Raw genomic sequence first — 14,966 nt, 5'->3', positions numbered from 1 at the left:
TGGGGAACTGTATACGTTTTTACAATAAGATTCCGGAGCATATATTATTCATCATTTCCTAAGTTTAAAAACTACATTAAAAATATTTTGATCGAAAAATCATATTACAAAATTGAAGACTACGTGTTAGATAAAGATGTATGAAAAGACGACATGGCTCCAGAAGCCACATAAATTTAATTCAAAGTGTATTCCATAGCATTTAAGTTTATTTGAAAAGAGCAATCCCTAAATTTCTTGGTCGTTCTTCTCAAGGCCGTCAGCGTAGTGAACGAGCAGTAGCTTAAATGTAACGTTTTCAAGTGTAAATTTATTTTACCTATGGAATAAATAATCTTTGACTTTGACTTTGGGGCAGTGATCCAATTTCAATATCGTTGAGCGTCGATACAACCAAAGACAATTCCATTGAATCCGCATAACAGTGAAAATACTGAATCAGTCACTTTGAGAAAAATGTATCATCATCATCAACCGATTATACGTCCCACTGCTGGACTATAGTCCGCCACGCTGGCCCAATGCGGGTTGGGGACTTGACACGTTTTCCGAGGGTTGTGAACCTTCTTCGATGTTCAGGTTTCATTACGATGTTTTCCTTCACCGAAAAGCTCAGAGGTGCGAGCCCGGATTTGAACCCAAGACCCTCTGCTTGAGAGGCAGTAGATCGAACCATTAGACTACCACGGATTAAAAAAAAAATAATATAATTGAATACTGATTAGTATACGGTGTGAAAATTCGATTCCTAAAACTTTTCACGATAAAAAAAAACAAAAACTTACCTCGAATTTTTACAAGAAAACCGATGTATTCGACAAGTACTTTATATATACCAATGATTTTTTTTATATCAACTGAACTAAGTAGGACACGTACAATATACGACATACATTTTTCAAATTACTCTAATTTTGTTTGTAATAAAATAAATTCTGAAATAATTCAGCACGGGAAAATTTTTAATTCCAGCTGAGGTAGTAGCGACTCTTAAAAAGCCAGCATTCTAATGTACCTGTGGTTTCGCCTTCTCTTTGGGCTGCGGCTTCTCTGTTTTGCCCTTGTCCTGCGGCTTGTCCTTGCCGGCCGCCTTCGCACCACCTTTAGTGGCGCGACTACCTAAACTCATATTTATGTCTAATATATTTACAGCCTCTATTTACAAGCAGCTGAAACAAAAAAAAAACTAGCTGATTATCGAGTTCTTAGGTTTTCGCGATTGTTACACATAGGAAATGAAACTATTTTTCTGGATTTAAATCGCGTCAAACAAGCCAACGTTTCGGGCCCTTTGCAGGTCCCATGGGTGACCATGGTTGACTGAGGTGGTACAGTCATCAACCAGCTATGTCTAATATTAATACAAACCACCCTATTTTTTCACTATAGTTACAAAAGTTTAAACACCGTATTTTTAATTTTACAAAGAAACATTCCAATTTACGCTACGTTATGTTTTAGAAATTATTTTATTGAATGAATTTTTATTAAGTTAAATTTACTATTAATTAATACTAACATTTTGTCTTTGGCATTATGTACAGACGGTAGCACATAAAGCTACACTTTGACAAATCGTTCTCTGTTGCACAGTAGGTGTTGGAGTGCGTTACAGTGAAGGAGGTTTTCGCGATTAGGTACTACACACAGTGGGATACGCCACAATTATCGACACAAAATTGATGAATTATTTTAATATCGTATGCATGGTGCATTATACTTTTTTGTCAATTTCCCAAATATTCTAGTTTTCAAATTACCCCACTCTGTTTGAGGGCACGATCCCGTTAGGTCTAGAAGCGCTCCACCCGTCTATCGTGCGTCACAGTTTTACAAACACAAGCAGCAGTGACAAATGGGGGAATTGCGACACTTATCGACGTGGAATCGCCTTAAACCGGCCAGAAAAATCTTGATCGATATTTCGGAGAAGTCAAGACGTAAAAGCCAATTTTCTTAAAAATTTGATTAATCTAGTTGTGTCAAATTTATATAGCATTTCGAGCAGTCTTCTCAAAGGTTTGTAGTTACAATTATCTCAGTAAAGAGTACTAAAAAAACCGACCTCAAAAGTGCGTGGAATTACGTCTATTTGCCGAGTTTTGTTGGAATCAGTTGCCGGAAAGTGCGCGAAGCCGGATTGGAAGCGAAATATTTTCTTCAAACTTAAATAGGACCACTGCTGAGGTACCCTTTCCATCAAAATCGGTTTACAAATACCGGGAATTATCGCATAACATGCATACAAAAAAACAATGGAATTGAGAACCTCCTCCTTGTTTTAAAGTCGGATAGAAACAAAATATGTATGATGTACATTAATCGTTTAATTTTTTTTGTTCGGCACTCGTCGTGCTAACTTTGGGCTATGGCTTTTATGCATTTTCTTCCCCGAAGCATCGTCGTATTTACGTAAAGCTCCATTTATATTGCGGCCGCAAGTAATGGAAGCGAATTTGTGTAACGTACAAACTAGATACGAGCTAACATCTTCCGCGGATTGCGAGCATTCTCGAGAATTTCGCGGAAGATTTTGGCTCGTATCTAGTTAACAATTGACCTCACATAAAGCTCATAATGCTATGTACAATATCGTTACAATAATTCGCTTCCACCGCAATATAAATTGAGCCTAATAAGAGCGAAAAAGACGTGCGTTTCGCGTTAGCACTCCGAGCGGAACGACACGTGCAACATCATTTTCGCTGTTACTGCATGAACATAAAGCTTTTTTTAACCGGGTCAATCCGATTTCGTGAGTTAATTAATAAACGTGATCACTCCCTAAAGAGTCCGAAGCGTTCATTTGTTTTTAAAAAAAAAAACAACGATTTTAGATCCAAAACAAACTAGTTTCATTTCGAAATTGAATATTTGTCCTCTAATTACGCTCTCATAATGTGATATATAAGTAAACTCGTTTAAGGCTAATTAGACTTATATAAGCTCATCATAATATAAATAAAATATAAATAACTAATTTCATTCAGGGACAATTTCGAATAATAACATCAAGAGTTAATATTAGTACAGCCGTTTCAGTTTTCAGTTGATGACATTTATAAATCAATTGAACTAGTATTCATATGTAAATATGAATTTTTTTTAATGCTATAATAATAACATTGGTGTTGATTTGCGCAAACGCACACTTATATTACTTTTAGTGCGCCAGTTTCATTATCCGTAAGAAATTAAAAGTGTCAAATTAGTCAAACCATAAAATACTTCATAACTTTAAGAGCCCATGCACACAACGTATTTTATATGACGACGAGCAGATGACGCGCGTAAACGCGATGCCGACACAGCGAGTAAACCTTTGCACACATTCAGAGTCACGCGTATAAAGTATCGCGCTTTGCGCGCGTTAGAATCGATTCAAACGCAACAATCTGCTTTTTGAGTCTCTACAGCGCCGTAACACGCTTTCGTGAAACTACGCCGCGTGCATAGGCTCCATAGCAGGCAGTGTCAACGCGAGTAAATTTATAGTTGACACTATTGACAGGACCATTTTCACGTTAGTGTTCTTCACCTAATTTCGATGGCCATTTTTAATATTTAAGTATTCGCGTGTACTATCGTGAAATATTAAACAATATTTTAAGATTACACCGGAATATTTAATAATACTTCATGTTAATATTCTGGAATACTGACATAACAAAAATTGCCACCGAAATTATGTAGAGACTGACTTGAAAATGACCCGTCGGGTCAACTCAAATTAAAATCATCAGTCTTCTTTTATAATAATATCGAATGCACTGAACTAGTTTGCGTTTGCACAAATCAGCAAGTATTGTGTGTGCAAACCATACCATAACGTAGTTATATTTTGACGCAAACTAATTTAAAAATACGCACACGAAACCAAATACTGTCGTAACTCAAAAATGGTAGAATTGAAAAAACAAGATTTGAAAGTTCAAAAAAATTACTGAATGGATCTTATTGTGAATAACAGGATTCTTTTTGTTTATACATAATATTTATCCACTTATAAACGAAAACATATATTTTTTAGATCCATTCTTTAATATTTTGAACTTTGAAATCGTGTTTTTTTTAATTCCACTATTTTGAGTTAGGACGTATTTAGTTTTAGTGTAAGTCAAGATTTATTCGGACGGCACCATTCGTCTGGGATACACAAATTAGGTCCTTTTCGAAGAAATGATTAAGGAAAACACGATGTAATAACGCGCGTAAAGCAAAACATTCGAGTTATACTTTTGGAGTTAAAAATTTATCTTCCTTTTTCGCAATATCGTCACAACAACTTAGTTTCAACATCACAATACCATCTATTTTAAGAGCGTTCAAATTGCCGAAACTATATCGAACAATATTGCAAAACCCACGTTCCTAATTAAGTACCTGCTTTTTACGATGACGAATCTACAGAATAATAAATCAAATACGTAACTGGTTACCAATTTATAAATGTAAATAAATAATTATAGTTAGTAAACAGCAATGGGTACATAAAAGAGGAGAATACATAATATCAATGTACCGATTTCTCTTGAGCTAGTTTAGACGTAGTCTTTTCAAGGCTAGGGATCATTGAACTGACTGCCAAACGAAATTGACTTTTGCTCACAACGACATCCTACAAGGACAAACGCGTCACGAGGCTTTCGAGCGTCATTGACATTGGGACAGCGGCGCCTCAACGATATACGATATGGAAATGTGAGTCCATTCAAGTACAACCGCCAGTGCTGTCAGAGACGTTTTGATTTTTAGAGATGCAGTTGCTAATCGTCTACCTTTACACACACGCGCAAATAAGCAGCGATACAATCGCGATTCAAACGCGATGCAGCTATACGATCGCGATGCAATCGCTAATCGCTAGTGTCACACTACGCAGATTTGCATTGATGTTAAAAGTCACCGTGTGAAACCGCTCTCTCATCATCACGTAAAAGTTCATACCACAAGCGAGCTCGCGATCGTGGTAACACTGTACTCGTGTTTCGGCCACCCGTCGCACACTGGGACTTATAGACAGGCGCCACACCTTCGAATGCAACACGTTCAAAGACAGCAGGTGATGTTGGAAAGTTTGAACACTTGACCGTTAGCGAATTTCCTTTGCATCTTGCTTTTACGTGATCTCATAATGATTGATAATGGATATTGGTACTTGGGTGTAACGGGCTGGTATCCACAACTCGACGTCAAGGCGCCTATGGACGATGGATATTATAAACTTTCCGAAAACAACACCCGAACCTGCGTATGGCTAGTGGATCTGTAGCCAGCAATGTCCAATTCCGATTTAATAAATATACGTACATGCTAAAACAGCAGGCCAAAGCTACTACCACTTGTGTAATGGTAGTAATTCCTATTCATAAACATTGTGTTTATAAAACAACACATTGTTATCTGTTGTATAAAATGATGGTCACTTAAGACAATTTAACTTTACTAAGATACTTTCACACTAGGGTACAGTTATTGCATTGCAATTGCTTACTAACAGTCGTTGTGCATTCATGGTGACTGCACAGGGCTAGCAGAGTGCCCTAGTAGTTGGTAGTCGTGATGCAGTTGTGTCAATCGTAACCAAGCCGCTTTTCTACTGCATTTATGATCATTACCAACCTCGGAAGCCCAGCGTTTAGTACAGGCAGATGACCAGGTCCTGGGTTTGACTCATTTGGAAAACAAATGTGGGTGCATGCAATAATGACAATCCCGGAGGCAATTTCGTAGGTCAGATACTCATAATATAGGGAGTTACCTACTTTGCTACCAGGGAATTGATGTAGTTGTTGGGATGATCCTTTCAACTAATGCTAAAACGTTATACAACAAACTGAAGACAAATGTCAACATGTTTCAAAACTTTTATAGAGTTTGCTCTGAGCACAATACAAAGCAAGTTCCACACACATCAAACCATGTACAGATGTCAATTTTATATGACAACCAAAGGCATGTGCATCAGTCCTCATACTGTCCCATTTTGACTAATGAAATTTTAGATGATTTATAAATGGGATAGATAATAAAGTGTTTTTATGTATGTTAAGACGTCCTTAGCATCTAAATATTAGATGGGGTGCCACTGCTTAGCAACTGAACACAATGATTCTTATTTAGTCTAGGGAGTACCAAAACACTTGCTACTCTCAGAGACCTACCACTATGCCTAAACTCAAATAAAGTAACTGTTAAAGCAAAACATGTACTATTAATTTTATCAAACGATTTAAAGCTAACTATTCAATTGGCTGAATAAGGGAGCACCGTGGCTTGAAAGATTATATGTTGTCTAAAAAAGGATGGATGTTAATAGAATAATGACACAAAGTTGTAGAATGAATGTGGAGATGTGGGAAAGGGCAACCTCGGCAAATATATCTCTGACAGCGATGTTTTTGCAAGTACATGGGTGGTTGTATGTAACGAATGTTTGAAGTTTTGTGGGAGGATGGATGAGGAACTATCATCTGTGAATTACTATTAATAATTTCTAGTTATGAATTTCAGTGACTGTAATGCTGAATAACTGTACGAAACAAATAATAAAAATTTATCTACAAAATTCAGGATATCCTTAAAAATGCTCGATAAAAAGTAACACAACCAAATAGAGTGTACACAAAGACTGAAGCTAGTGACGGTCGGTTAAGTGTATGTCAGGGATGGGCCATAATCTTGGGTCTACACCAGTGGGACAGTGGATATAAAAATTTACTTTAACATCACAAATGTGATGTGTTAATATTTCCCACATTGCCATTAACAGGTATTGTCTTTACAAATAAAACACCAAGTATATAAAAGTAGGTACATATTACAACATTACTGAATGTCAGTTACAAATATAAGCCATAACACTAGAGGTCACCAACAAACACCTAAAAATGAACTCTAAACCATGAGCTATTTTATGGCTGCAATTCAAATTGTCTGATTGCAGAGCCAATGCAAGTATAGTAATTGAAGCAATTGAGAAATTGCATTTAAATACAAATGCTCAGGCATCGACGTTTCTATCCACGCTTGTAACAAAGGCTAATGTCTAGACCTAACTAAAGGTGACCTAGACATTATTAGGAAGTCAAACTAAAAACTGCACTGATAACAATTGTACACCACACATTGCTATTGGCGAAAAACAAAGAGATTGTGAAGATAAATCCCCTCTGACGACACCAGACATAGCAAAAGCGGTAAATTAGTAAACAAAACAACTGGGCGGATATAGCACGATGCCTAACCAATTCTATACCACGAAACCTCATGAAATAATATAGGCATAATAAGATACCGTTTTTAGAGGACGCTTATTAGGGAAATTGAGAAAATTATCATCTACTTTTGGTAGAAATCAGGACAATGATTCATTGTAAGTGGACCGCAAGGGCGGCGAACGAAAGTCGACAGATAACGCAGTTTCCACCGGAATTTCTAGTAAAAACGCCACAAACACACTTTTCCGCCCGATAACCAAGCTCACGTAATCGGATTCAAGCACATCCAAGACGAAACTCGATGGGCAGCGGCACATGTGGGGACGCCATTCTTTTGAAGCACCATCCTTGGTATCAAAATGACAGTCTTTGTTGGAAAAATAACCACCCACTACACCAATTCACATCTTGTTTGCACACACAATAGCACAGAATAGAACCTCAACTTTCATTTTTACCTTATTTCTACAAAAATTACGGAGAAAAAACTTGATTGCTAATAAAATTTACTGAATTCCATACCTGTGAATGCGCTCTCAAACGCAAGCTGGTCACGTGACTTGCTAGAGCTGCTCAATACCTTGATTTGATTTTACCGGTCTGATATCGATATTGTCAAACTGTTTTCTCAAAAATATTTTTGAATTTGGTGACTACTTCAAAAATAATCTGTTTCTTTTTCCATTAATTTTAATGACACGCATAAAATTCTTACCAAAACGGCTTAAATGTAAAAGTTACTTATGTAAAAAATATGTATCAAAAATAAATAATCCGGTTTCGGAAACACTACCAAAACGGAAATACTTCTTGATTTTTCAACGATTTTAAATTTACGAACGAAATACGGAGAACAAGAAAGCCAGTATACGTTCTGAAACGTTGTTGAGGATCGTATTCCAGAATTCTACTCAATGCTCAAGTCAGGACTTGAGTATGCTGTCAAACACTGGGAATACGACCCTAATGGCAAGGACTTGCATATGATTTCCAGTGCTTCAAATCATACTCAAGACATGACTTGAGCACTGAGTAGAGTTCTGGAATACGACCATAAGTTTCTTTTTAGTTTTTAATTCAAATAAAAATACTAAATGATGTTTTATTGCGATGATAAGTGAAAATTGAACAAATGCTTGAAAATGATTAATAAAATGGTAGATCCATCAATATAACAAAAATTATTGAAAATCTCCACTCTACATTTTACAGATTGCATAAATTACAATAGCGTTTGTTTGTTAAATTGTTTAGATAACATACAAAAATAATTTATTACATTGATTGGCACATCAAATTTTAATGTGTATATTACAGATAAAAAAAAAAAAAAACAATTAACCATAGATAACGAACATATCAATCATCTAAGTTTCCCGCGGAAAATGCTGTCATGTAATTTCTTTTTACTTTTTACTTCGTTTATTTCGATGGAGCCACAATTTAGAAAGTTATAGTCATAGCATTTAAAAGAAGATCTTTGTGTAAATTTCTTTAGAATGTCCTTACTTGAGGATATTTTCCTCGAAGATGAGGCTGCTGAAGCTCAAGACTTAGAGCGAGTCATAGAGGGTGATGAATTTGACGAAAGACCGCGGTCACGTAGCGATAGTGATGACAACAGTGAAAAGGAAGACGAAGCAGGTAAATAAATCTAACAAAAACAAACTGCATTATATTCTATAAATTCACACCAATTACCTGGTCTTAATTTAGGGAATTGTGTAATAATAGGAACAGAGTAACGCAATTTACTGCAGTTACTTATGGTCATTGAATTGAACCCGGTTTCTGCTCAGTAAACGTTTAACTGACTTGCTTAATGCGATTCCATATTGATAACTCCCTAAATTGGTAAGGCACCAAGGTTTTATTATCTGTTTCAGTTGAAGAGAAGCAAAGAGTGGACCCAACAAAAGCTAAGCAGAGACGTGTTGTTAAAAATCCTAGATTCGTTCTCAATCCCGCACGACTGACAGGCCCTAGGGGCATAGCCTGTATCCCGGAATATTTCAAGGATTTTAAGTTCAAAGGTATTTTTTTTTGGCATATTCATCATCATACATAGTGTTCATTTTGTAAATGTTACGGTCCCACGAAATAATTGATGATTTCGCCAATGTAAAGTTGAGAAACAAACACATTTACTCAAAATTTACTGGTGACGTTGACAGAATTCACTGAGAGGAGAATTTACAAAAAACCTACACAGACAATTACTGTAACAAATTTTTTTTCAATAAATTTACACAGCACATGCACAAGGGAGAGTGCACTAATTTGGTATTAACGGAACGGGGGATGTTAGGTGGGAGGATGTCATTATATTGTGTTTGTTTGCCTAAAATACCTAAGTTTTGGTGCAATTTAAATATCTCAGAATGTTCTTTATATTGGGTATATAAATTGTAAATAGTTTTGTTTTCAAAATCAGTGGCTACAATCTATGGTAGCTACCATGTCAACATGCCGCATGTATAAACAAAGACCTACTAAAATTTTTGTACTCTATTGTTAAAAAACTATTATGAGGAACTATAAAGTGACCATTTAGTGTAGAAACAATATAGCAAAATTAAGAAGAATTAAAAGAAAAGCTTGGAGTATCTCATCATCATCATCATATCAGCAGGAAGACGTCCACTGCTGAACGTAGGCCTCCCCCAAAGATTTCAGGACTAGTCCATGAGTTTGGTGACTAGGATGCCAAGGACAGACACATAGATAAGGGCTTCAAACATGTAACTCCCTCTTTTTACAATCAAGGGTTAAAAACAGTTATAACTGTAGAAAATTGAGATGGGCAAATTTGACCCTTCTTTGCCATTACATACAGTTATTAAAATTTTAGGTAAAGGCCATGAAAAAGAAGACTTGGATCTAATACTTAAGAAACTAGAACACTGGGCATATAGACTGTATCCTAAATTCAAGTTTGAAGACTGCCTCAAGAAAATTGAAGCTCTTGGCAAGAAGAGATCAGTTATGGTATGTACCTTACATTGCAGTAGACATGTGATTCCATGCTGATGATTAGTCTATGGTACAATATGGTGTCTATTACACCATAGTGGTGTTAGCAACTCGATGTTGAAAAGCCTGTTGTTTGGAACATCCCATGTAATTGTCCTCGCAACTGTCCATTAAAGTTACAGATGCTCTGACACTAACATTATACACTCTTTTTTTTTATAATAACAAGTGATGGGACGAACAAGTCGTGCGCCTGATGGTAAGCTACCTAAGCCTGTCCATAACAGTTGCAGTGCCACTCAGAGCTTTAAATCGCAAAGATCAGCGGGGCCACTGCGCCCATCACCCTGAGACATAAGTTGACAAGTCCCGTGTGCCTGTAATTTCACCAGCACCCTTACCCTTCAAAACCGGAACACAGTAATGCTGACATTACTGCTTGGCATCAGAAATAGGTAAAGTGGCAGTACTTCCCTGGGTGAACTCTTTTTCAAGGAGCTCTACTGTTATTAAACTCATTGTGACAACTCAGGCGATAAAGACCCATAACACGAAACTATTGTTATGTTTAATCTTTATGTTTAAATATTTTTATCTTACTTTCCTTTTGCCTGCCAATTTTGTCCTCAAACTGTTATCTTCACTCAATGAATTTGCTAGAACTAGTTTTTCTTCTGCTTTCACAGGTGCATCTGCACAAAATCCGTTCAGGCCAACTTGCCACTGAAGAGACAGTAGTTCAAAAAGACTCTAGTGATGAGGAAGCTCCTGCTCAGGAAGAGGACGAATTTGACAAGCTTCTTCAACAGCAGATCGAATTGGCCCATGCTACACCTGCTCCAGATTCTGTGAAGAAAGGATTCATGACTCCTAGCATTGACAAGAGGTGATATTTAATTTATTGCTTAGAAACTTGAAATCACTTCGATGGTGAATATTTATGATATTAGGAATACATAAGACATAAGTTTTAAATTAAGATAGAAACAACCTGAAAAATCCCATGAAATTTTGTCCTCCATATAAAGCAAGTATATACCTAAATTTTATACATTAAATCTATGTATAAAATTTAGGTATATACTTGCTTTCAAATTTTTTATATTAACAGGGATCTTATAGAAAGGTATATAATGTCAAAGGTATAGTTTATTACCCCTTAAATTAAGTAAAGCCCTTTATTATAAAAAAAATAAAAATTACTGTGTTCTCACTAATACTTTGAGATCTATTCTAAAGATATCTATTGAAGTCTGAAGAATGAATCTGAAGATTTATATAGGATTGTAGAAGTTTAAAAGATATATTTAGATCCGACATTAGTTTCCAGACATTAAAAAACTAATTCAATTTACTTCTACACCACATCACCAGTCTGTACTAGCACCACCAATTGAGTGAGTTTACAGAATTTTATGTTCACAAGAAAGCTTAAAAAATACAATTTTCTTAATAAACTATTTTATATTTCAGATCACCACACTTGTTGTCAGCGCCGAAAGCAACCGCTTCACCTTCTATAAGCGACGAGCAACGTGAACGTATAATGCGAAACCGTAGATTAGCTGAGGAACGTAGGTTGGCGCGGTTAAAGAATAATACGTTAAATATCTCAACAAATTCAAATACGGAAGCAAGCACCACAATTGATCTAACTTCTGTTGATAAAAGTGTAGACAACCAAAATAACACACAAAACGATAAAGGTACAAGAATAAAAAAGACCAAAAAATCATTTGTTATTGACTCTGATGACGATGATGTTTCGAATAGCGTAAATCCACCATTGGAACACCATTCCATAGAAAACAAGGATGATTGTAATGTCACTGAAACAAGCCAAATTGGTAACTTTACAAATATTAACAGTCAGAATAATATAGTTGCTCAAAATGAGGTAACTGATTTGGTTGATATCACAAAAGGATATGAATTTCGCAATAATAAAAGCAATCACAAAATTAACGAAGTCATTGATTTGGTTAACACTGAAGTGCAGGACAGTAACATTATAATTGGGAATAATGACTCTAACAGTTCAGATGATGAATGTGACTTAAATTCTGTTAATATATCCATCACTGCTGATGTTCACAAAGGTGATAATAAAAATAGTGATATTGAAGAAAATGACAATAAAGGAATATTGGAAAAATCTAAAGAAATTTCTAAAGATTTTGGTGAAAAAGAATTATCTGAAAATAAAAACAATTCAGTTAAAGTTTTTCTAAATGAAACTGGAATAAGCCAAGAAAATGTACATGCAATTGAAGAGAATACAAATTTTCAGAACGAAAATGTATCCAATGTCAATGAATTTGATACAATTGATAAAGAAAATATTGATAGTAACATTGCTCAAAGTCTTGGATTAGACGACTTGATGGATATCGATTTCTCCAATGATTTCTAGCTAACACACCCTTTGAAATTTCATGGTGTCCAAGGTATAGTCAGCTAACAGCAAGATCTTTATATTTGGACCATGCTGTTGTACATGACATACAGATGAATTTAAATCGAGATTAAGCAACAGACTATAGGCGAAACATTGTGTTTTGTACTAGCGGCGGTAGACAATATTAGATTAGCACATCTTATTTCAATTACCACTGTTTTATGTCAGAATTTCATATCGGAATTGTAGGAATAATAAACATTTTTTTTAAATCACTATTTTTTTTATGATACCAAGTACAAGTGACGGAACGAACAAGTCATGCGCATGATGTTGGTCGGATGACCCTCCAGGCGATTTTTATCAAACCAGTCTGGAGGCCTACTCCCGTTCTCTGTCCGAAACAATTATTGTCAAATAAGTAATACTCAACCAAATCATAATCTCAGTACAAAGTACTAAAAAAACCGACCTCAAAAGTACGTGGAATTACATCTGTTCGCCACTATACAGGACTTGACACAGGAGATAATAAAAATCAGTTCTCACTACTCAAAGTATATTGCGAGGGGAAAACGCCTTGAATTGGAGAACAGCAAAATAAACCATTAAAATAATTGGTACTTATAGTAAAATTTAGGCGCTATTTACAAAAAATTAATTTTCATGCGTGAACAGCCACCCTTAGAGGTAGATGATTTTCTTGAAAATGAAATGGGACCACTATGGAGGTACCCTCTTTCCAACAAAAAAATTATTAGTAGTTATTATGGTTATTAAGATCAATTTTACACAAATTGTACATGCAGCAATAATGAATACATAAATAATTTGGTCGAGTATTACTTATTTGATAGTAATTGTTTAGGACGGATGTCAAAGGAGAACAGGAGTAGGCCCCTGGTCAAAGTCTATATCAAGTGTGATCACTAGTCGGTCAAACATCGAGTATATAAGGTTATATACTCGATGCAGGCAAACGACACTAAATAAAATACCATCCAGTATTCCGCGTCCATCAGTCGTCCAGCTTTAAAAAAAGATCACGAATAAAATAAAAAAAGATCACGTCCAAAAACGACGAACGTTAAACTTAACTGCCACCGTGGCCGAACGGTTACCATGCCGGACTGCCACGTAGAGGTCCCAGGTTCGATTCCTGGGCCGGGAGAAATATTTGTATGGCCTACATTTATTTATCTCGTGAGTTTGGGTGTAATTTGTAGTTGTCTATGTGTGTGTCCATGGCACCCGCAACACAGGGTTTCCCTAGTGCGGGGCTATGTTGAGTGTGTGTGTTATTTATTTATTTATTAAACGCTATGGCCCATGGTCACGGTTGACCGAGATGATGTTAGTCTTCAACCAGTTCTGCCGCCAGTAGTTGGAAGGAGGCGCTTGTGACAAATACTCAAAACGGAGAAAATATTGTTTTCAGAAATAAAATTTTAAAAAAAAGTACTTTTTTTCTTGTGGTAAACTTCATAGATTATCCACCAAGGAAAAAATAGTGATAGATCGGCCTATTTTTACTGGTCACGGCATGGCAGTATACGCGCGAGACGGCTCAATGTTGCATACTGTTTTAAGTTGCTTCTGAACATCATACCTGAGGAGTTGACCGCCACATTTCCGCCTACCCTCCACAAGATTAGGGAAGAAGATAATGAAATATGTATCTAGTACAAAAATCTACTGTAGTTATCAGTCAATAATCTCAGTACAGAGTACCAAAGAAAACCGACAAAAGTACGTGGAATTACATTTAATTACCAAGTTTTATTGAAATCGGTTACCGGATAGTGCGCAAACCCGGATTCATCCCCTAGTTCGCCACTATACGAGACTTGACTCTGGAGATAATAAAAATCGGTTCCTGTGTCAAGTCCTGTATAGTGGCGAACTAGCGGATATTTCACTAAAACTTGGCAAATAGACGTACGTACTTTTGAGGTCGGTTTTTTTAGTACTCTGTACCAGTGTTGGGCGTTAATCAATTAAATTTCAATCAATAATTCAATCAGATTAAAAAATCAATTCAATTGAAATCAATTGCAATTAAATCAATTGCGATGCAATTGAATTTAATTGCAATTAAATTTGCAATTAAAATCAATTCCGGCCGGTTGGGAGCCCGGTTGGGAGCCCGGTTGGGGGCCCAGGTTGGGGGCCCACACGAACAGTCTATAAAAATTCAAAATTTTAGTCATATGACACAAACAACGTTAAAAATCAACAAAATAACAAAACAAGATGAAATTTTCTGTCTTAATCGTTCATAAGTATAACTATAATATAATAGATTATTATCGACATCAATCAATATTGTCATCAATTGCACAATATTGTTGGAACTCTGACGGCCGTATTTCAGA

General features: G+C 36.0%; 1 protein-coding gene across 1 annotated transcript; it reads left to right on the top strand.

The window, feature by feature from the left end:
* Positions 1-8,598: 8,598 nt before the first annotated feature.
* On the top strand, positions 8,599-12,833 carry LOC113227465 (TIMELESS-interacting protein). Its single transcript, XM_026460403.1, has 5 exons — positions 8,599-8,864; positions 9,107-9,253; positions 10,072-10,208; positions 10,880-11,079; positions 11,667-12,833. Exons 1-5 carry the CDS (start codon positions 8,720-8,722, stop codon positions 12,604-12,606), a joined length of 1,569 nt encoding a protein of 522 aa, XP_026316188.1. The 5' UTR covers positions 8,599-8,719; the 3' UTR covers positions 12,607-12,833.
* The last annotated feature ends 2,133 nt before the right edge of the window (positions 12,834-14,966 follow it).

The sequence above is a fragment of the Hyposmocoma kahamanoa genome, unplaced genomic scaffold, assembly GCF_003589595.1.
Source record: "Hyposmocoma kahamanoa isolate Upper Pololo Valley unplaced genomic scaffold, ASM358959v1 210, whole genome shotgun sequence".
Classification (NCBI taxonomy): Eukaryota; Metazoa; Arthropoda; class Insecta; order Lepidoptera; family Cosmopterigidae; genus Hyposmocoma; species Hyposmocoma kahamanoa.
Note: the sequence above shows the minus strand (reverse complement) of the source record. Positions and strands in the feature narration are given on the sequence as shown.